General features: G+C 50.9%; 8 protein-coding genes across 8 annotated transcripts; 4 read left to right on the top strand and 4 right to left on the bottom strand.

Annotated features, from left to right (window-relative positions):
* Positions 1-571: 571 nt before the first annotated feature.
* Positions 572-3,976, bottom strand: HO173_003556 (uncharacterized protein; the record flags this gene model as incomplete). Its single annotated transcript, XM_037305481.1, has 7 exons — positions 572-753; positions 1,077-1,122; positions 1,493-1,744; positions 2,688-2,707; positions 2,757-2,771; positions 3,275-3,591; positions 3,912-3,976. 7 exons carry the CDS (start codon positions 3,974-3,976, stop codon positions 572-574), a joined length of 897 nt encoding a protein of 298 aa, XP_037167583.1.
* Positions 3,977-4,580: 604 nt separating this feature from the next.
* On the bottom strand, positions 4,581-5,810 carry HO173_003555 (uncharacterized protein; the record flags this gene model as incomplete). The annotated part of the gene is made up of 5 exons (XM_037305480.1): positions 4,581-4,807; positions 4,856-5,278; positions 5,330-5,410; positions 5,467-5,579; positions 5,629-5,810. The coding sequence occupies 5 exons, from the start codon at positions 5,808-5,810 to the stop codon at positions 4,581-4,583; spliced, it is 1,026 nt and encodes a 341-aa protein (XP_037167582.1).
* Positions 5,811-6,709: 899 nt separating this feature from the next.
* On the top strand, positions 6,710-7,734 carry HO173_003554 (uncharacterized protein; the record flags this gene model as incomplete). Its single annotated transcript, XM_037305479.1, has 5 exons — positions 6,710-6,748; positions 6,801-7,026; positions 7,086-7,130; positions 7,190-7,604; positions 7,665-7,734. The coding sequence occupies 5 exons, from the start codon at positions 6,710-6,712 to the stop codon at positions 7,732-7,734; spliced, it is 795 nt and encodes a 264-aa protein (XP_037167581.1).
* Positions 7,735-7,782: 48 nt separating this feature from the next.
* HO173_003553 (uncharacterized protein) lies at positions 7,783-9,979 on the top strand (the record flags this gene model as incomplete). The annotated part of the gene is made up of 2 exons (XM_037305478.1): positions 7,783-7,848; positions 8,627-9,979. 2 exons carry the CDS (start codon positions 7,783-7,785, stop codon positions 9,977-9,979), a joined length of 1,419 nt encoding a protein of 472 aa, XP_037167580.1.
* Positions 9,980-10,641: 662 nt separating this feature from the next.
* On the top strand, positions 10,642-10,992 carry HO173_003552 (uncharacterized protein; the record flags this gene model as incomplete). Its single annotated transcript, XM_037305477.1, has 1 exon — positions 10,642-10,992. One exon carries the CDS (start codon positions 10,642-10,644, stop codon positions 10,990-10,992), a length of 351 nt encoding a protein of 116 aa, XP_037167579.1.
* A 349-nt stretch (positions 10,993-11,341) lies between these two features.
* HO173_003551 (uncharacterized protein) lies at positions 11,342-11,755 on the bottom strand (the record flags this gene model as incomplete). Its single annotated transcript, XM_037305476.1, has 1 exon — positions 11,342-11,755. The coding sequence occupies one exon, from the start codon at positions 11,753-11,755 to the stop codon at positions 11,342-11,344; it is 414 nt and encodes a 137-aa protein (XP_037167578.1).
* A 242-nt stretch (positions 11,756-11,997) lies between these two features.
* Positions 11,998-13,193, bottom strand: HO173_003550 (uncharacterized protein; the record flags this gene model as incomplete). Its single annotated transcript, XM_037305475.1, has 3 exons — positions 11,998-12,308; positions 12,360-12,839; positions 12,899-13,193. 3 exons carry the CDS (start codon positions 13,191-13,193, stop codon positions 11,998-12,000), a joined length of 1,086 nt encoding a protein of 361 aa, XP_037167577.1.
* Positions 13,194-15,848: 2,655 nt separating this feature from the next.
* HO173_003549 (uncharacterized protein) lies at positions 15,849-16,358 on the top strand (the record flags this gene model as incomplete). Its single annotated transcript, XM_037305474.1, has 1 exon — positions 15,849-16,358. The coding sequence occupies one exon, from the start codon at positions 15,849-15,851 to the stop codon at positions 16,356-16,358; it is 510 nt and encodes a 169-aa protein (XP_037167576.1).
* Between the last annotated feature and the right edge of the window lie 3,995 nt (positions 16,359-20,353).

The following is a 20,353-nucleotide window of genomic DNA, read 5'->3' as shown; positions in this document are numbered from 1 at the left end:
GGAAATCAGTCAGTCTTTATCATTCTCGCAATAATGACCTTGCTTGATCCGGATGAGAAGTCATGACTAGTATTCTTTCTCTGCTTGATTGGAGTGGTCCTCATCCCAATCCTTCGCTTACATAACAAGCCTCCGCCTAGCGTGAAGGGTACCTCCTACTTCACCTTCCCTTCTCCATCTTTCGTTTACTTCCATACCAAACCCAATTCGACATCTTCTTCTACCGCGTACATATTTTTTTCAACATGTTCATGCATGAGGCTTCCATTGACTCTCAACATGTAGCACTTGATGTTTTCTCAGTCCGCCATGCTTCCTTCCTTTCATATCCCTCCGTCGAACGACTTCAGAGGCTCCTTTGTGCCGCCGAGGTTAACGAAGGGAAAACGAACGAAGACAAGCTGATGCAGAAACTCTACAACTGGATACAACCGAGCTGCCCGAAGCCCGCGGATACAGAAACCACGGGAAGAAGAGCAAAATGAGGAGGGTGAGTCATTTTCGGGTGATCGCCAAGCGTTGTGGAAACGGGGTCGTTGGTGGCTGGTGGCCGAAACAAGACGATGAGCAGCTAACCATCCCACGGACTGCATCGCACAAGACCTCTCGCAGCTGAAGTCGATACGTCGGCATCGAAACGCACGACGCCCTCGCCTCCTACCACCGACACAGAAAGTCCGGCGCGGAAACCCTGGGCAGAGCACGCGATCACTGAGCCAGATCTTGCAGCTGATCCCGGACCGGTCCAGAAGACTGTCGGGATTCCAAAGCCAAAGCGTGTACGGGTTCTAGATCCGGTCCGGTTTGCACATCATTGCGTGGAGGTGCCCATACCATGCTCTTTCGTGACGGGGCCCGTAGATGGGATCCTGCGATGCCTAAATGTGTCGGGTGGCAACTACGGCGTGATGGTAGAGGGGATCAGAGTCGTGTGTATTGACGAGTGGGACATCTCGAAGATCGCGGAGGCTTTTGGGATGGAATCGAACGGGAGCAATGTCGGCTTACGGTACTGTGCCGGAACTTGCGAAGGGTTGGCTGGTTGAGGCAATGCTACGGTGGGGAGAAGACCCTACCCTTGCTCTTGTCGGCCGGGCCGGAAGTGTGTACGGTATTCTGAGACTATGAAGGGGTTGGTTATGTAAATAGTAACATGAAAATCAAGTCACCGCTTCCCAATTGATTGATTGATCGATTGATTTAATTCACAGGGCACGGAGCCCCCCCCCCAAAAAAAAGTTCGCAGCGGTGTGTTTGTGATCGGCCCTGTCAGTCGATGGCAGGGCCCCCATCGTCGGCGAACCGTGCTCATCTGACCCACCTCCGACCACCCAAAAGCGACCCGGACAGGATCGATCGAAACCAGGCCCCGGAATGGCAACGCACAGGGCCGCTCCTTTGAGATAACGCACGGCGTGGTTGCCTCTGGGGGCGGCGCAGGGGTTTCGTATCGTAGCCGGGGGCTGGTTGTCCATCGGATGAAAATATCCACAATACCATCCATCCATACCACTGGCTCGACTCCTCTCGCGTACCCTTGTAAGCCGCGGTCGGAAGATCGTAGAGCCGCCGGCCTCGTGAGCACGACTTTCCGCTCGTCGCTATCGCTATCGCCCCATCGTATGCCCCGGTCCGTCTGGCGCACAGAGTCTCCGATTGCGGCCCTAGTGTCGTTTTCTTGTCTTGGTCCCCACGTCTTGTCGGGTCGAGATCCGGGCTCGTTTCGCGGGTCGGAGGATGTCCGCTGGAGGGAGTGGGTATCGGTCGTTGACGTTCGGATGGGGGATCGTGTTGGGAGATTTAGGGGGAACGCTAGCTATGGGCTTGTCGGACGTTTGGTTGCGGATTGCCAGGGCAAATACGTACGTCGGCTTAGGTTGATTTTCATGAGTAGGATACTCATCTTTTCGATCTTGAAAAGGGCGTGGGTTAGGCTGAGTTATTCGATGCTTACCTTGTACGATCTTAACACTGTTGTTGTTGGTTAGGACACTGAGGGGTTAGCAGACGTGGACATGTTCTCACTAGGTATTTCTTTGACTATTGCATCGGCAGTCTTGTTTTCGCCGCGTCCAGTCCGTCGATACCGATGACTTTTGCGTAAAAAGGCACAATGGCTTGGAATGGACCAGTCCTGACAATCGTTTAAAAGTAGTGATTGATATTCTGTGAAAATAAGAACACTCATGAACGTAGCAACATCTGGTATTCACTCCAGGGTCCTGGGCTTAGGTTTAGTTAGTGGGAGCACAACCAATTTCTGGCCGGGCTCATGACCCGCTAATCAGAGCATGTTTCTCGTTACAGTATAGTGATTTATTGACGATAATCAAAAGTCGTTGCAAATAAAATTGTAGAGAGAATTAGGCATTACAGATTCCATACCAGAAGGTAATTAGTAGGTCGGGAAGTGTGAAGTCACAAGTTTCGAAGTTTTGATGCTCGGAAAATTATATAGCCCAAATTCGAATGCGCGTTGAAGTTCCGACTACACGCAAAGATGTATGTGAGCTGAAAGCATCAATCGAGTCACAGATTGGTCGATGGATCTCACGGAGCACAGAGTCTAAAAAGAAAGGACAAAAAGAAAAAATAAGATGTAGCAACACCTGGTTTCGATCCAGGGTCCTCTGAACGGAAGTTAGAAATCTGAACGGTCACAGACATTTTTGTGGGATCGAACATACCCGGGTTATGAGCCCGGCGCCTGAAATGAAGTTAGCTTTGTAGACATTTGATAGTCCGGAGTAACATACGCTTCCGCTGCGCCACTATAAATAGTTAGATTACGGTCACGAATTTCTGAAAGGTTTTCACTGACTGTTGCTGAGCTACGACAGCTGTGGATATTAGTTGTCTGCCCAATGTAATATATAATAAATTTTACACTCTTCGGACTTTTTCTAACGCTTGGCTCCTTTGCACTCCACGACTGCGGGCGGAACCAAGAAAGTCCGCACCGACGGAACAAATACTACCACCAAGGAGAATCGCAAAAAAATCTGGAACAGCCAGCCCGTAAGGAAAGCGACAGGAATGAATCCTATTGGTGACACCTCGGATAGAGAAGGAAGAACCTGAGGAGGATTACACATCGTGCGCAGAAATCTAGACAGATATTGACGATCTAAAGATCCAACTCTCTCCCGCCGAAGAAAAGGTGGTTACGCTATTATCTGCGTGGGAAAGAGTACACAACATTCCAACACGAAATATGTTGAACGCCTGTCTGTAGCGGGCGAATCGCCCGACACAGAGTGTATTATAGAGAAACCCAACCCCCCCAGCGTCGCCATACCGAAACGATCTACCTTACGGAAACGTCGCCGGTCGCGACGGTATCCAGACACCATTCGCGATCTAGAGCCGTCCAGAGGCCTTCTTCTTCGTGCTATGCATTCGAGGATGATTCCGCACTCGAACTTTGGCTTCTGATCCATCTCAATCTCTCTCCGTCCCTTCACGGCGCCCGGTCGAGAACTACCGCGGACCGTGCTGTTGGAAGAAGAAGAAGCACGGGTGCGATAGCCAGAGAAGTCAGGATTTGCAGTGACCGCAGTCGAGACGGCGCGCTCCGAGTGCTTGGTCGAGCTTTTCGACGGATCTCATACCTCTGTGACGAAGCACCCCCGGGTTCAAAAGCATCATCCTTCCCCCAACCACAGCAAAATTTAATGTCCTAAACGGCGCTTATCCCATCTCTTCTCGCGCTCCCTTCCCTCCTCAAGGACCGTTTCCACCAGACAGTTCCTTTTTCCGAAAGGCGTTGGGGTCCATAACACTCGGGCTCAGCTTCAGCTTCCCAACCCCTCTTCTTTGACCCGTGTCCAACTCTGAAACCCTTCCCAGCGAGCTAAGCCAACAGGCCATTTCCTCCACTCACTCGCTCCCCCCCCACCATACATGCTCACACCTTTCCCTCCCCATCCACCCCACGCGATGTCGCAAACCCCCCCAGCGGCCGCGAATCCGCCATCGTGACGCAGACGGAAGTACTCCAAATGCTCCCACCCGACCATCCGTCCAGGACGCACGGATCGGGCGATTTTGAACGAGGAAGAGCAGCGTGGGAGGTGCGAGCTTTGTGCGGCTGAGGACGGGGTCGATGGGATGGCGCGGTGGGTGGGTTGGGGGTGAGGATGGGGTTTGAGAGTTTTGAGGGGGCGGGCGGTGAGGTGTTTTGGTCGCGGTGGGGCTTGAGTCGAGTTGTGCGAGGGAGGGGGTGGGGTGGGGTGGAGATGGATGGGTTCTTTTTTCCTTTGGTGGAGATGAGGGGGATGCTGGGGATGGTGGTTTTGTTTCACTTGGTGCGGGTATTGTAGCATTCTGCTGGGAGGGTAGAGGTGGATTAGGTTGGTCAGTGAATCGCCATGGTTTTAGTCGATAGAGTTGGTCGAATGGAGTGGATGGTAGATGAGAATGAAGACTGTCGAGGAGAGTTGAAGACGGGGATGCTTAAACATGGTTGCATCTGCGCGTTTTATCTCGATCGGTGTGAATCCTGCACGAAGCATGTTTGACAGATTTGTACGCTGCCCTACCTACGTGTGCTACGGCTCATGCCGTCGATGATGGGTGATCTACTCCATCACCAACACACACCTAAACCTTGGGTGCCCAGCCATCATATAATCATACGCCTCGTTAGCTTTCGCAAGAGGGAACTTCTCAATCATGCACTTGACGCCATGAAGCTCTGCAAAGTCAATCGCTTCCTCGCAATCGAGGGCCTGGCCGGAAGGCCAGCCATGGACTGAAGCGCCCTTCGCGATCAGGGGCCCGGTGTTGACCGTGATCTCACCAATTGCTATCATGGTCAGTGGACCGCCGGTGTGAAATCTGGGGTGCAACTTACGAGCCAAAAGCACCAACTTCCCTCCCGGCGCCAACCCATTCACCAGGTCGCCCATGATTGCCGGAATGGGCGCCGTGCTAACGATCATCGCCGCACCACCCATCTTCGTCAAGGCCTCGGCATGATTCTCCTTGCTGCCATCCACATATACATGAGCGCCAAGATCCTTCGCAAACTTCTCTTTCGCACCAGTACTGGACAGCGCGATGACTTTGTAGCCCATTTTGTTCGCATACTGCAGGGCCAAATGTCCGAGCCCACCGAGACCTTGGATGGCGACGGTTTCACCGCTCGTAATTTTCATCTGGCGCATTGAGTTGAAAACGGTGACACCGGCGCAGAGGAGAGGAGCATAGCTTGCAGCGTCGACATCTGTGGGGATGTGGACGGCGGCTTCAGAGCGGAGGGTGCAGTATTCGGCGACTGTTGTTCAAATCAGCAATCTGAACGTTCTCGTGATTCCGTGGAACATACATCCACCATCGCGGGTCACGCCGTTGATTTGCTCATTCACGCAACCCTGGTTAAAGCCCCGTTGGCATTGCTTGCAGGTTCCTGTAGTGGATGGTATTAGGCCGATGTTGATGTGGGAGACAGATATGAGCTCCAACCATCATGTCCACCGTGCCAAGCTCCACCAACTCTATCGCCGACCTTCCACTCTTTCTCGTGTGGCCCGACGGCCACGACATGACCAATGATTTCGTGACCCGGGATCCTCGGGCTACCACTCATCAGTACTGCTGCAGAGCATTGCAAAAGTCCATGCGTACAATGGAGTTCCAAACATAGCTTGCTGAACCACAACCTCGGAGTGACAAACACCGCAAGCCTGGACCTTGACAAGAATCTCGCCATCCTGAGGCTGCTTGGTCTCGATCTCCTCAACAATAAGGGGCCCACCCTTTTCCTTGAACATAGCGGCCTTATGGGTATTGGGGATTTGAGGAGCCATCCCGATTGATGTTTTAACTGTCTCGACTGAGGGAAGGCTGTTGCGGAGAGCTTCCAATGACATATAATGTCGCTCTAGTTTCAATGGGTGCTGGCGACGAATTTTATAGCTGGAAAAGGATTTGTAATAGACACCGAGACGTAGAACCGAGCTTTATAATCAAGAGCGCTGATCTGTTGGATATGCTGGTGTTGATTATAGGGCGTGCTTGCCTCGAGTGTTTAGTAAATAATTGATCGGTACTCTACGGGTATACCTTACCTACTTGAATAACGGCAGCCTGAGTGGGGTGGTGGGGGGAACGGCGGACATAAGGTAAGTCCATCGTGCATGACGTTGTCAAGGAGTACTCTAGTTGCTTACCAACCCAGTCATTTGCTGTGGGACAGCAATGATTCTCCCATAGGCTGATTGTTCTCTTATAGTCTTCTTTTCGTTCCTGAACCAAAATCTGACATGCCAGACTCGCCAAAAATTCATCTATGCGGCCGAAAGTCCCGGGCAGCGCTAGTGGAGCCCTAACCCTACTTTCCGAAGGCAGGCTTGTAGCAGGGAACCCTAGAAGTATTACCTACTTGATCTGGGAGCGCATTAATTAAGAGCTTTAGGGACTCCTTGGGCGATCTGGAGGCGGACCCCAAACTGTGCGGACTCCGAAGCGGATCCAAGCGCACTGTCACCCTTCAGGCTGGGCTTTAACCCAGATCTTGGCGCAGGATTGTCACAGATATACGAATACGATCGGCGCAACAGATATTCCGAGTTTCAGGAATCATGGTGACGACATGATGCGGCTTCAGCCAGTGTTTACGAGGCTTCGTGAGTCTTAAAAGGCAAGACCGCGTCCCACTTTCATCACAACTTTATCGCTTCATCACAACTTTATCGCTTCATCAAAAATGAGCATGGGCATCTCGTACTCCACTGCCAAATGGCTGGTAGGTCATCAAGCTATGCCCACTCGCTTGAGCTGTACTGACTTGCTTAAAGGCGCCAACATGTTTCCTCTTCGACTTTGCAGCCCAGCAGTATGGCTTGTTCTCCTCTCCCAACATGCTGGACGTCCATAACGCGAACCTATCTTTCTGGAGCCCCATGCCCCACTTTATTGGTGGCTTCTTCTTCCCCCAGCAGCTGTTCCAGCTCGCGTGGCTCTACCGCTTGTACAAGCTTGACCCCAAGAAGCCAGTCGAACGCAGCGAATTGGATCAGATCGGTAAGATCCCGGTAAGAATCCATTTCAAACCTGGACACGACGCTGACGAAAGTTCGCAGTCGACTTTGTGCCCTATTACTCCCTCGGCAATATCTGCATCGGCAGTACGTTCTTCAATCCTCCCAACTCCTGACCACTGGCTGATATCTCCTTATCTCTTCAGCCTGGATGATATTCTGGAATACGGAGCAGCTTAAAATTTCCAATATCTTCGTCGTCGTCAACAGCCTGACTCAGCTGTACTATGTTTTCGCCAAACTCCCTCCCATGAACACCAAGTCCACGAGCTCGATTCTTACGAATATCGTGTCAAAGACGTTCGCGGGTATCGGGGTGCTTGACCTCCTTCACAACGGCAGCGTTGCTTACTTCAAGGACGCTCCTGCAACCATGACCGTCAAGGTTTTGACTGGGCTTGGATTCGGCATTGCCAGCGCTGCCAGCGATTGGATTTTTGGAGGATGTATGGTATACGATTTAGTGGCGTTGGCCGCTGGTCAAAGCGGAAGCTGGAGGAATTTGCTGGCGTTGTACGCAGTGGGAGCTGCGGGCATCGTTGGGGCGAAGAACATGGCCAGGTAGGTAAGAGACGTGTCTACTGAAACCTGGGCTGGATCAACGCTCACACGATGACGCAGACCACCGTACAATGGGGAGGATTCTGGCTACAAGCAAACAGCAACAGAGGACATTCAGGACCGAGTATGATGAGAATTTAGATTCGTAGCAAAAGCATTTATGGGATAGCCCGCACACATGAAGTTTTTGCAAGGACTGTTAGCACTCTCTCCGCTCACTCTGCTTGATAGCAACCTGAGAGAAGTAAGACCATGCATGACCTGTGAGCTCTAGAATGGAAGAAGAATGTAAATGTGTCGCTATTGAGGTAAAGCCACCGGATCTAGTCGGGATCAGGCAGTTTGGGGATGTGGAAATAGCCTTATCTCGGACTTATTCTTATCAAAGTCTCATAGTGTTCGCCCCCCATCAACTCATGACCACTCAATACTACTGAAGCAGAAGCGGAAGACACGGCGACCATGGCGCAAAAGGTCATGCAGTCAGTTCATAGAGTGCCTATCAGACTCCAGATCGTGCAACCTTACGTTAATCCATCATCCCCTATCAAGACATCTCTACGCAAATCCGGGACACCCTCTTCCCCTGTCCAGGCTTCCCTTTCTCTTCTGAAGGCTGATCATTCAGTATGACCTGAAGCGCTCGTGCCTTCTCTTGCTCTATCTTTCTTCTGTCTTCTGTCTTTTATCTTCATGCATTGACTGACGGCGTTGGGCTCTGATCATCAAAGGCTCGCACTCCTTTCTTTGTCCTGCTTGTTGCAGCATTCGAGTCAGTACAGGGTTCTGGTTGACAGCATTCCTGTCCGTGATCATTTTTCATAGTAGCCTGTTGAGGCGCTACTATTACTTATAAGCTGCGGTATGACTCACCCTGACAGCTTCATCATCCTCTGCAACAACTGTTTTCTCCAAAGGAGTCATAGACTGTGGTCAGCTCAGCCGCAGCTCGTCTGTCAGACCGCATCATCAATTCCGGCAGACATCTCTCGACCGCCTCATACCCTCTGATGCAATAGCAGACACATGGACCGCATTCGTCTGTTGCTCCCGCCCTGAACACACCGAACGCTGCAATGTCTCTGTCATCCCTTCTGGGAACCTGGGCCAACCTACCAGAGCACTGCACGCCTAACAGCCAATACCTCGTCAACTTCTCCTCCGCTTTCCACTCTTGCGTACCCACATCCCCCGCCTTTCTATCCACGGCCCTCGGCATCTTCAGCATCATATCATGGCTCTTCGCCCAGATGCCCCAGATCTACAAGAACTATCAACTACAATCTGCCTCGGGACTGTCTATATATTTTTTGGGTGAATGGCTACTGGGGGACTTGGCGAACTTGCTGGGTGCCATTTTGACAAGGCAAGCCGGTTGGCAGGTGGTTGTGGCAGGCTACTACGTCTTCGTGGATATTGGGCTGGTCTCTCAATACTTTTGGTATACCCATCTGAAGTCGTCGAGGAAAGGGAGACTTTTGGGATATGGTTCGGAGACCCACGGACCGGACGGTGGCTCGGGAGAGGTTCTAGTCGGTGTTTCGCCGTCTGTTGAAAGTTCGACGGAAAGCGCACACACGGAAGACAGAAAACCTGACACAAAAGCCTTAGATACACCCGCTAAGCCCCAAGGTATTCAAGGTCCGCCGCGAGACATCAGCTCTTCTTTCTCCAAAGAAAAGGATACAATGGGCTCTTTCAACCGAACCATCAAGCGTCAGGGCACTCCTTCTTTTGGTCCTTCACCGAGAGCACTGCTACTGATTTCGATGCTCTGCGTCGTTTTGACAAATGCTTCTCCGCTGCATGCACAAATCAAGGACGAATCATCTACAGTTTCCTCGCCAGAATTGGCAGGCCGTATATTCTCATGGTGCTCCACCGTCCTCTACCTCGGCTCCCGCCTTCCCCAAATCTACAAAAACGCACTTCGCCGCTCCACCGCTGGCCTCTCGCCAACCCTGTTCATCGCTGCCTTTTTCGGGAATCTTTTCTACAGCGCCTCTCTGCTCACCAATCCTCTTGCTTGGGAGTCGTATCGGCCATACGGCCTGCACGGCTGGGTCGGTCCGGAAGGTAGTGACAGGGCTACATGGGTAGCTCTGGCTGCACCCTTCTGGCTTGGCGCCGCTGGCGTTTTGGCACTCGATGCGACCATAGGTATACAATTCTTGATATTCGGCGAGGGCGGTCTGGAGAAGTCTGTCCTGACTCAAGACCGCGAAGGCAGAAGTCGATGGCGAAGGGTAAGTGGTTGGATGAGAGGATGGGTGCCTAGTCCAAGTCCTCCTGCTAGCGAAGATGTGGATGAGGGCGAAGGAAGACGGCTGCTTGGCCAAAGGGAGAGTCGCGGTAGTAGCTACGGCGCTGCTTAACCGGAATCTCAGGAGATAGTTGCCTTGCGTCTTCACGTTTTCTTAGGGTCTTCGCATTATTCGTTAATTATTCGTTTTCTTGCAGGCTCGGTGAGCATCGCATGGGCTGGCGTTCGCTGAGTTTGCTAAGGGCCAGATGCATTCGAAGGTACAGGAGTTGGGCTACATAGCATCTTTGACGTTGTATTGTCATACCCAAGTACAGCATCTCACTGTGTTTCAAATTGCATTCTATGGATCATCTATCAATTCGTATCACTTTCTGGCAAATGCAAGAGCCTTTATTCCGTTTCACAGCACTAAGCTAGATTTTCAGTTTTCATGTTGTCCGAGAAGTACTGGTATGGGTCTCCGCTTAGCGCCAGAAACAGCGAAATTGTCCATAGCAGCTCCGCTTCATCGTTCGACTTGATTCGCCAGTCGTCATTCAAAAAACATTGTTTTACTAAGCTCGACGTGATTGGATGTCCTTTTGTGTAGCCGACGAAGGGAGAAATCACCGCTTCTCCTCCTCAAATCTCCCAAAACATCAGCGAAGACTGTGGCGCTCGAGTCTGACGCTAGTAACTTACCAGAAGTAAAGGAGACTAAAGCAGATCTACGTTGATACTCCATCGTCGTTGATCTGCCCAATAACCTGTACAGACAGCCATCATCCGAAGATGTCTTCGCCGGAGACCCCATTCATCGTGGTCATCTGCCATGACTCCTACCGCACCCCTGAACCCTACCAACCCTTCCTCACCGCTCCAAAAGCGCAGAACATCGAACCCTACCGCCCACCGCTGCCCTCGTCCGACTTCCGCAGAATAAATGTCGGCGACGTTACCAACCCGCATTACAACAACGATCCACCATATCCGCAGCCCGCCGACGACGCAGCAGTCCTCAACGAGCTTCTGAGCCAGCTCATCCTCCGATCCGGCAAGCGTGTCCTTCTGGTCGGACATTCCTATCTCCTCCGAGTGCGGGTCCTTGATCCCAATGGCCGAGTCCGTACACAGCTTCTCTGACAGCCCAAAGACGGCAGCGCGCCCGTCATCCCGCCCTAACCGCCGTTTCCACCTTCGTCTCCCTTGTCCCGACGGGGGCCATCTCGGCCCCTGATCCCTCAACCTTGTGTATAGTAAGATAGATCTGGATCGCGTCGCCTTCAAAACCAACGACTAAATGACTCGTCACATAACCAAAATTCCAGAATCACGCCTCGCCTCCACCCAAGACGGTGCTAATTACTGTTGAGATTTGCTGCAGCACCTGTGTTGAAGCTACCCCACATGGTGGCAAATAGGAGGTATAAGTAGCCCACTCAGCACTCTCATAGCTACCTAATCAATCAATCCTTCATACCATTTCCAACAGTTACTTCTCCTCCAGCGACCTCGACGCCGCCACCGCAAACCGCCACGGGGCGACCTCGACGCCATCGCCCGTCCTGACGTCCGTGCTGACCAATGCTTCCGTGCGCCTATCTCGTGACGGAAGACGATAGGGTTTTGGCGCCGGCTTACCGGGATAGGATGCTTGCGGTGCAGAGTCTGGACAGCTGGGGTTAGGGTGACGGTGTTTAGGTGTCCGGCGGGGTATTCGCCGCATCTGACGTGGAGGGAGGGGTTGGTTGGACGGTTGGGGTGGTGCTTGGGGAGGGGGAGGGGGGAGGTTGGCGTTGCGGGTTGGTTCTGGGCAGTTGGGTTGCTCGGCTTGCGAGGGATGGGGAAGGGCGCGTAAGTCGCGCACTGTCACTGATGGCTCCTCGTGATTGAACCATGCGATCATATAGATGGTCAGTAGAACGGTGCAAACCAGGTTTCTGGCTCAGGAGAACGAGTACTAGTACGTGGCATTGCGACTGCGCTATCTGGGTTACGGGCCCGCCCGACCCAGCGTCAAAGTCTCCATCAAAGGGCAAGAACGAAAAGGCAAGCTACATGGGGTTCAACCGAAACGCCAATCAGAGTGCGACACATCCTTGAGCCGTTGGCATCCAGTGCGAGTCTACCCATCTGAGCTCTCTGGCTTCAGGCGCCGAGTTCCTTTATCCTAGCATCAAAGACTTGTCTCATCTTGATGTCCTTGTCCAGACCCTTCCCCTCCGCTCTGGATTCCGGAAGGCCATAGAACAGGGTGTCCAAGCGGTCGGTCTCCTTCCCCTCTTCTTCTTCTCTTGCCTTGAGTATGAATTTCTTCAAACTTTCGGCGGTGGGAACGTATTCCTTCTCGAGCCTGTCTTGCGTACCGTACTGCGCTGCCGCTTGCACAAAAGAGGCTCCGAATTCCACCCAGATGAGACAATGTTCAGGCGTCAGAGTACCAGGGGCGCAGCGGAACTCTGGAAAGTGTTAGCATCGCATTCGTTTTGGCTACGAGCCACGTGACGCACCTATGGTTCCGATTTTCTGTTGCTCCTCTTTTGTGGCTTTCATTGTGTTCATGAAGTTCCACGCATAACTCCGAAGCGGAGTGTTGCCCGAACCGGGCCTCTCGAGCGGTTGCATCAAAGAAACGAGATGATCGGTGTCGACACATTCTTGAATGAGCTTGCAGCACTCTGCAAATCCAAGGTCCTTGAGCTTATAGTTGTTGGCTTTGTTGCTACTTGTGAGGTCATGCTCGCGACGGCTGGGCGCCCAGATGGCCTTGAAAGCCTTGTCGAAATAAATCACTGCCTGAGCGACTCTCTTAAGTTGCTCGGAGCTCCAGACCTTGCCTGCTTCGGGGGAAACGTGAACGTGTGTGGCGCAATCTTCGTCAATATGGAATTCTCCGTACAGCAGTATCGTGTTCCAGTGATCCTCCACACCTTCTCTCCATGCGCTGTCAGGGTAAAATTTGAATATCGGAGAGACAAATTCAAGAGGATCTGTACAGTTGTTAGGGTCATAATAGCGGAAAAGCCACGAAGAGGTGATGATTACGTACATCCCCAAACCGAATCATCGTCAGCTAATAGATCAGGGGAACCGATGGCGTCGTCCGTGGTAACGGTCCAGTGGCCGCTGCTGGTATGGCTGTCGTGGTGTCCAGGGTGGGATTCATGCTCGAAGTCCGCGCGTAGCAGAGCCTTACCACTCTTTTCATTGTAGAACCGAACAAGATTATCGGCAAAGGCTTTGATTCGCTCTGGCCCTAGAGGTTGAGGCTCAGGACGACCAGACTCTTTCTCCCTCGCGTACACCTCGATCTCGACACCGATCCGGCAAGAGATGCCTGGCATGGCGATGTTGGAAGATCAAGGCGTGACGAGCTTAAGGATAATTGCAATCAGGTGGGGCTGGGAGAATGGGATCCACAAGTGGAAGAAACTAAAGATGTATGCGTGAAGTGGTTGAACGAGATTCTGCTCTGGTAGTTATGAGAGGAAGGCTTCAACTCTTTACATGAGAAAAGAGTCAGGCAGTAGGAGCATCAGACAATCCCCTGCTTGAACAAGAGAAAAGATCATTGGTGTCAGCTACTCACTCCATGTTGTACAGCACAACAGCCGCCATGTCAAATTGGCGTAGCCTCCCTGAAGGTGTCTCAGATCCGTCCTTTTCACTTCATTGCTCAAGGCGGCGGCAAAAGCGGTGCATTCATTTGTCAATTCTTTGTCGGACGGGCGAGTATCGGTGGATGAAACCAAAGAAAAGGTAGCACGTAGGTCAAAGCAGTGGAAAGAATTCATGTTTGAGATGTAGAGGTAGCGAGGCTGAGCCTTACAAGCAAGCCTGTCTGCCCTGGACCATACTCAAGGAAGCGGCAGCTATGCATTCATCCGTCACTTCTTTGTGTGACGGAAGAGTATTGGTGGATACAAATGAAGAGGTGACGGTACATGCGTGAAACGAAACGATTTTGAAATGTAGAGGTCAAGAGGCTGAGCCTCACATGCAATCCTGCCTCGCGGGGTGCACGTTTAACCCAAAAACCTTACTGTAATTGCATTGACTATCATGTCGTGCTGTCTGCTGGGCAGACATCATTTGCGTGCGCATGCTACTGCCTTTCTATCACGCCGATCCTACCGGTCCTCCGATCTCGAAAGCAGAGACCCTTGGTGTGTCGAGGTCTCAAGGAGTAATTGCGTTTGATCTACATCCTGAGTATTCGGTCAAAGGCATGCGTACCGTAAGCATCTATTCAGCGTAGGGCGACTCGACCCAAGGCGTTGGCCAGCACCCTGAGTGGTCGTGTGTGTGGTCCACATGACGACTATTCTGGCCCTCCCGCCTCTTTACAGGAGCAATGCTAGATCGCAGCGGCGAGACTCCGTCAATTTCAAGGGTGGAAAGGGTGTGAGGCACTTTGAAACGCGTTGTTTCAAAACAGGTCACTGCTCAACGGAGCCGTTGGGATGCCTTACGGTGCTGATCTTGGCGCAAAACGTGTGAAATCTTCCATTACTCTAATTGAGCCGCAGGCAGCGAGAGTGAAGAGATAGTGAAGATGTGGAAAGTGTGACTAGTGTAGCCCGTGCAGGGGACAAAGAGTGAGACAGTGAAGGGGCAAAAACGGTTATGAAGTATGGAATGGCGTGCTATGAAATTCAACTGCATCACACGACGACCTTAACAAGTTGACAAGAAGATGGCGAAGGAGCGGTAGCCTGGACCCAGAAGGAGAATTAGCTGCAAGAGAAGGGGAACCCCCTGTATGTATATAGATACCTACTACGTTGACAGGATAGCGTGCCGAGCATCAAAGCTCGATCAGCACTATCTCTGTCCTTGCACTCCGGGGAGACTTGTCCATCGATGCGACAAAGCCATTGGTAAGATGCAAGGTCAAATGCGGTTGGATAAATTGACCAACCACAAAAGGCGAAACTGTTGGTATGGCAAGCGCTACCTATGCAGTCCAAATACCCATACTTCCCAATGCGGATGTTTTCCAGAAGGAAGTGAGAGGATCTTGCTGGTTTCAAGTTTGTCGGATTCTGTGCAAAAGCGAAATCCCGGGTGTGGAAGCCAAATAGAAACTAGCGTCAACTCGTGTGTTAAAATACTCACTGTCAACACCCGCACTCAGCAACCCTTCAATTATCAACACCCTGACAGCGTCATAGCTACGCCCTTTTTCTGAAGGTAATCTTCAAGTCCCACGTGGCGAATGGCAAATTTGCCTCAGTACTATACTTGGAGATTTCGGGCTTCGCTCTATGCATGACTCATCACCTATGCTTTCTTCTCATACGAAGTTTATTGTCTCCACACTAACAGTTTGTTTGTTATGTTGTGTGGTCAACTGCACGAGGAGGCGATGACATAAAATGGGAAGCTAGATGGGATGGGCGCTTAGCAACGAGACGCTGCCGCGGGTATGGCACTAGCAATGGTGGGCGGAGTTACCAAGGCCTTTGCATATCTGCCATAAATTGTAAATTTCTTATCCTATAGGGCAGGCTTGTGTTGCGCAGCCTGCTGCTCTTAGGTAAAACACAATTAATTGTGTGCATTCAAATTGATCTACAGAGTTTTCTGGGACCAAGTGCACAGTGCTACTCATGCAAAAGAACTCTGAGAGGCAGAATGAAGTCGTGAAAGAGGGGTAGTGGAAGCTGCAGCCTACCCAGTATACACATGAAATCAATCAAGTCCCCTCTCATGTGCTATATCCGAGAACTACCACAAGTTTCGACCAGAGGTCTGTGGCTTGATCCGCGGCTGCATTCTCCCACACGAGAATCTTTGCAAAACGCACCGTTTTAGTCCTCCATTGTGTTCAATCTTTCAAGGTCATTCCTACCTCAAAAGTGCTCATAGCTTAAATCGAAACTCAGGGATATTTCATCGGCGCTTGTCCCACCCAAGACGTCAACGACTCAACACAGTTCCCCACCCCACCACCAAGGATCAAAGACTCGATACAACACACCCCAAAACCTCCACTCATGGCCCCGAATCTTCTCTCCGGCGAAGAAGTCTACGGGCAACCAATCCACCGCCAGTACTCCACGGACACATTCCCACGCCCATACTTTTTCTACGGCAGCCTGATGGACCCACAACGACTTTCCGAGATTCTACGATCGGACATCAAACATCTCCCAAGCTTGCGATCGGCGCATACCATAGGCTACCGCTGTAAGCTGTGGGGGCCATATCCTGCGCTGGTGTATGCGCCGGATGCGGTCACGCACGGCATGGTCTTGGAAATGCAGGACGAGAAGCAGGTGGAGCGGTTGCAACATTATGAGACGAGCAATTACCGGGTGCAGGCATGTACGCTACGTTTTGAAGATGGGAGTGAGGCGAGGGGGGAGACGTTTATGTGGGACGGTGAGGAGGGAGAGCTGAGGGAGGGGTCATTCGATTTGAAAGCTTGGCAGAGTTTGGAATATGGAGGACACGCGGTCCACGGAGACATTACTGGAGCATGGCAAGCGGAAGTCCCTACCTGAACGGACGTGCTGATAGATAATACGCCGGGAGGGCTTGATAGAGCAAGGGTTGGAGTGATGGGGACACGGAAAGCTAGTTAGCTCTAAAGTTGAAAGGAGATGAGTGCGTGGATGACAACTCGAGGGGTGTCAATTACCGATTTCCTTCATCCCATCGGTGAGGACATTGCGTGTCATGTCGCCCCGTGGGGCTCCGGCTCACCCTCACGCCTACCTCCAGACCTAGGAGGTATCGGTATCGGTATCGGTATCGGTATCGGCGGCCCACTTCCAGGTCCAGAATAGGCTGGGAACGTTGTTCCAAAAATGTCGCGATGATCCATACCTTTCTCTGTTGCTGCTTGAAGTATGAATCACTTCAGACCTTCGGGCATTGGACAGTTGTCCGGTGAGCATTGCTGCTTGCGCGAAAAAGACTGCGATTTTCACCCAGATGATACAATGCTCAGCCGTCAGAACACCAAAGGCGCGCTAGTACTGACTGAGCTTGCTGTTAGTCCCAAACTTGTCAGGCTCCAAAGTTTCAAAGTTCCGGCCAGAGGTCACTCGGCGCTTCCGGCGGCAGTTAGAAGATGAATGTTCAATGAATATTTGGAAAGTGGAGGTCTCAAGGCTGAGTCTTAGAAATGAACCTGCTTCGCGTGGGGTCTGTCCAGCTGTCAAGTGTTCCTTATCACTTGCTTGATGTCAATCCACTGATATGACATGAGTTGTAATTTTGGAGAAGGTGCCTCCTGGAAGTTATACGAAATTTATGCGCCTCGGCCACCAAGTGTGACGCAGAGTTCGGTATCCTCTGTCTCGGGATCTTGTCTCCCCAGCCAGTACCCTCATCTTTGAGTTGTCCCATCATGTAATTCTGGCAGTATTCCTTTTTTTCTTATTTCCCGCCCGAAAGCTTCTGCTGCAGAAAGCCAAACTAAATTGCGCGGTAGCGAAAAGGTTACAACTAGACAGGCTCCTGATGTGGATTCAACAATATCAAGGACACAATCCATCTGTGCGTCCGCCACTATTCACGCTCAGTCTAGTCCACGTCAAGCGCAAATCCTCTCGAACATCGCCCTAGCCCTCTTTCCCCAATTTTGGGGAATTGGCTGCTCTTCAGGTCCAACCTCGTAAAGCTTGAGCTGTGACTGGGTCTTGTTCATTGAGTTCCTTCTTTCAAGTTTGAGTAATTACACGAGTCTAACTATTCACCGACTACCATTCACCAGTCTCGCTTTTCAAGTCTCATCACCCACTAGCGCTCATTCCCTCCAGTCTGAGAAGTTGCCGATCCCATTGCCACGAGACTGGGTAGTCACTGCTCTGAGTCTCTCACAAATTTCGTATTCATTGTCTGGAAAGAGCTTCGTCTGCGGCATTCTCAAGTATTTAAGCGGTCAAACCTTTCGCTTACTTCTGCGTCGCTTTCCTTGGGTCAACAGTGCTATCCTTTATCTACATAATATCCCATCGAACGTAGTTGGGCTTGAGAATCTCTTCCTAGCCTCCGCGATGCTCGGGGAAGTATATTATGGAGACTGCGCCCGTACAGGCTACTCTCGTCGCTCTTCGGAGCAGTCTTAGATTGATCATCGTCTAAGTTGTTAAAACAAGCCGCTCATTCCGAAAGCAGATCCATTTAACCATGCTTCATCCGCAAATCTCGAGACTTCATCTGTTGCATTCAGTTTCAGGACGGGGGATCCACGACCTGATAGAATTCACCTTCGGCATTCTGGGGTTATTTCATCCCCGGTTCTTTCCGTCCTTGCTTCTACAACTATCTCTCCTGAATCAAAATATTGAGCTACTTGTTCAATCTAGCTTATACATTCACACATTCTTTATCCGTAAGACTGCTTCTTCATCTTTTGCCTTCATCCTTAAGATGAAGGGACTCATACCCAAGCGAATTTAACTTTAGCCCTTTGAGGCATTTCGACACCCACGCTTCCTGTCCTTCTCTCTGCGATTACATCTTCTATATCTACATCTCATGCAGGGTTCATCTTGTCTCTACCGCCGGTATGGCTTGTAAACGAGGTGCTCAATGTTGTCCGTAAAAATTGTTTTTATACATCGATAATGATGTTCTCGTCACCTCATCTCTGATATGGTTCACATACTTTCCGGGAATCCAAAACCGGTTCGATCTAAAACTTTCACTCTACGAGGGTGAGGGTCTCAAACTGTCGCCTCCCTTCTCAGTGTAATGCATACATATATAAGAGCCTAATAATTTCCTCCTTGCTTCCAAGGCTTTCCCCCTTTCCATCACTAGCAAAGTTCCCAGTTCGGACACCATCAGTCATGATAGCTGCACCAATCGGTCGCACTTGCAGAAGCTATCTCTCATGACCTACTCCATGTCTAATGGAAGCATGATCTTAGGCGGCAGAAGTGTTCTTGACGAGACCTTTGGTACCCAACGTGATCCTCGGATTCGCCTTGACAGCGATGGCAACTACTTCTTAAATCAAAACTGTACATTCAGCTTTTGTCCTCCTTTAAATATGGGTTCCATTGTTCGAGAACAAGGTGCTCGTTTCTCCGGTATTCCAGGTACTTCCCCAATCAGTCAGGACTTGCAAACGTAGCCTACTGACCACTGTCTCATAGCTAGGCAGCATCACCGAATCAGATCAGTGCCGAGGGCACAGTAACCGCGGTATGTCACACTGGCAGACCTTGTGATCGACTGGTCCGCTGAGAATGAGTCTGAAATATCAACTCACTTACCTCATCAGTGGTGACGCTGCGACCAGAAAGCTCCACAGTGCTTCTCAAATCATCATCCAGCTACTTGGGTATCTGAAACTTTGCTGGAATTCTCTTTGGGACCTCGCCGACTGCTTTTCTACACGTTAAGCAGAGAAGCTGCGGTATTATCGCAATCCTCTCTTTTTTGTTCGTTTTTTCTGAATGATTTTCAGTGCCAAGTTTTTTCGCAAGGCCGGACATGCGCCAAAATGTCATTCATGTAGCAAAGGGCACGAGGTATGTTTCTTCAGAAATTCCGAATGATTGTTGATGCTTTTCAGAATTAACGCATAATAGTCGACTTTGAAGCCATTCATCCTGCCAGAAAGCAAGACAACCAGTACAGCGAGTGCTGACTCGCTGCTCCTGCCTCAGCTTCAAATCAGAACAGAGCAAGAAGCATCTCGTCAATCACATAGCTTCCCCACTCACAACCATCAACAGGTTTTGACTCGCAATCATTGACATCGGAATAGCGGCGATCCAGCTTCGCCGCACGCTCCACAGCTTCTGGCAAGCAATCACTGGCCTTCCAAACGCAGCAACCCAGCTTCCTCGGAGGATACACAGATTTTGGCATGCGACAGAACGCATTCCAGCCGTCGCAAGACGCCCACCTGCCATAACCCTCTCAGATTCGATCTTACTACCTTCGCTATACTTGATTTTGAAGACAAGAACGAAAGTGATCGTCTCCATCTCAAGTTTTCAACTGTATCGGCGTTGAAGCTCGCGAAGAAGATGGGGATCATGCGGGCAAGATCGTGTCCCACTTCTGGCCATAAGTTATCACGCGCTGCTGCTTCTAGCGTTGAACACAAGCTGCGAAGAGATTTGACGACACAAATGGTGTGTCAAATCAATCTCCTGGAATTTCACAATTCCCCACTCAAGAGAACACAACCCTATCTACAACTTCAAAACGTTGAAGCTCTTTATCATGGGTTGTCCTATAAGTCTCGAGAACTTTTGCTCATTCTACTTCGTGAACTCCACACTGCAGACGATGTTCAACAAACCCTCCATCAAAGCTGCTCTTAATTCCAACACTGAGTTTTGTCTAATGTGAGTCTTTCGTCTCGGCTCCTGAGACTAATTTTCTTTCTGAATGGGTCATCAATGATATATTACATTCTCCTTTCAAACTCCATTTACTACTAAAGCAAACCATCAAATGGATCCCTGCCTACGAAGAGGTAGGGGGGAAAAAGTGGAGGGAGTAATCAGAACACCGCCGGGGAAAGAAA

Source organism: Letharia columbiana (assembly GCF_014066305.1).
Source record: "Letharia columbiana isolate WasteWater2 chromosome Unknown Sc0000009_s0, whole genome shotgun sequence".
Lineage (NCBI taxonomy): Eukaryota > Fungi > Ascomycota > Lecanoromycetes > Lecanorales > Parmeliaceae > Letharia > Letharia columbiana.
This window is presented reverse-complemented; position numbering and strand designations above follow the sequence as displayed.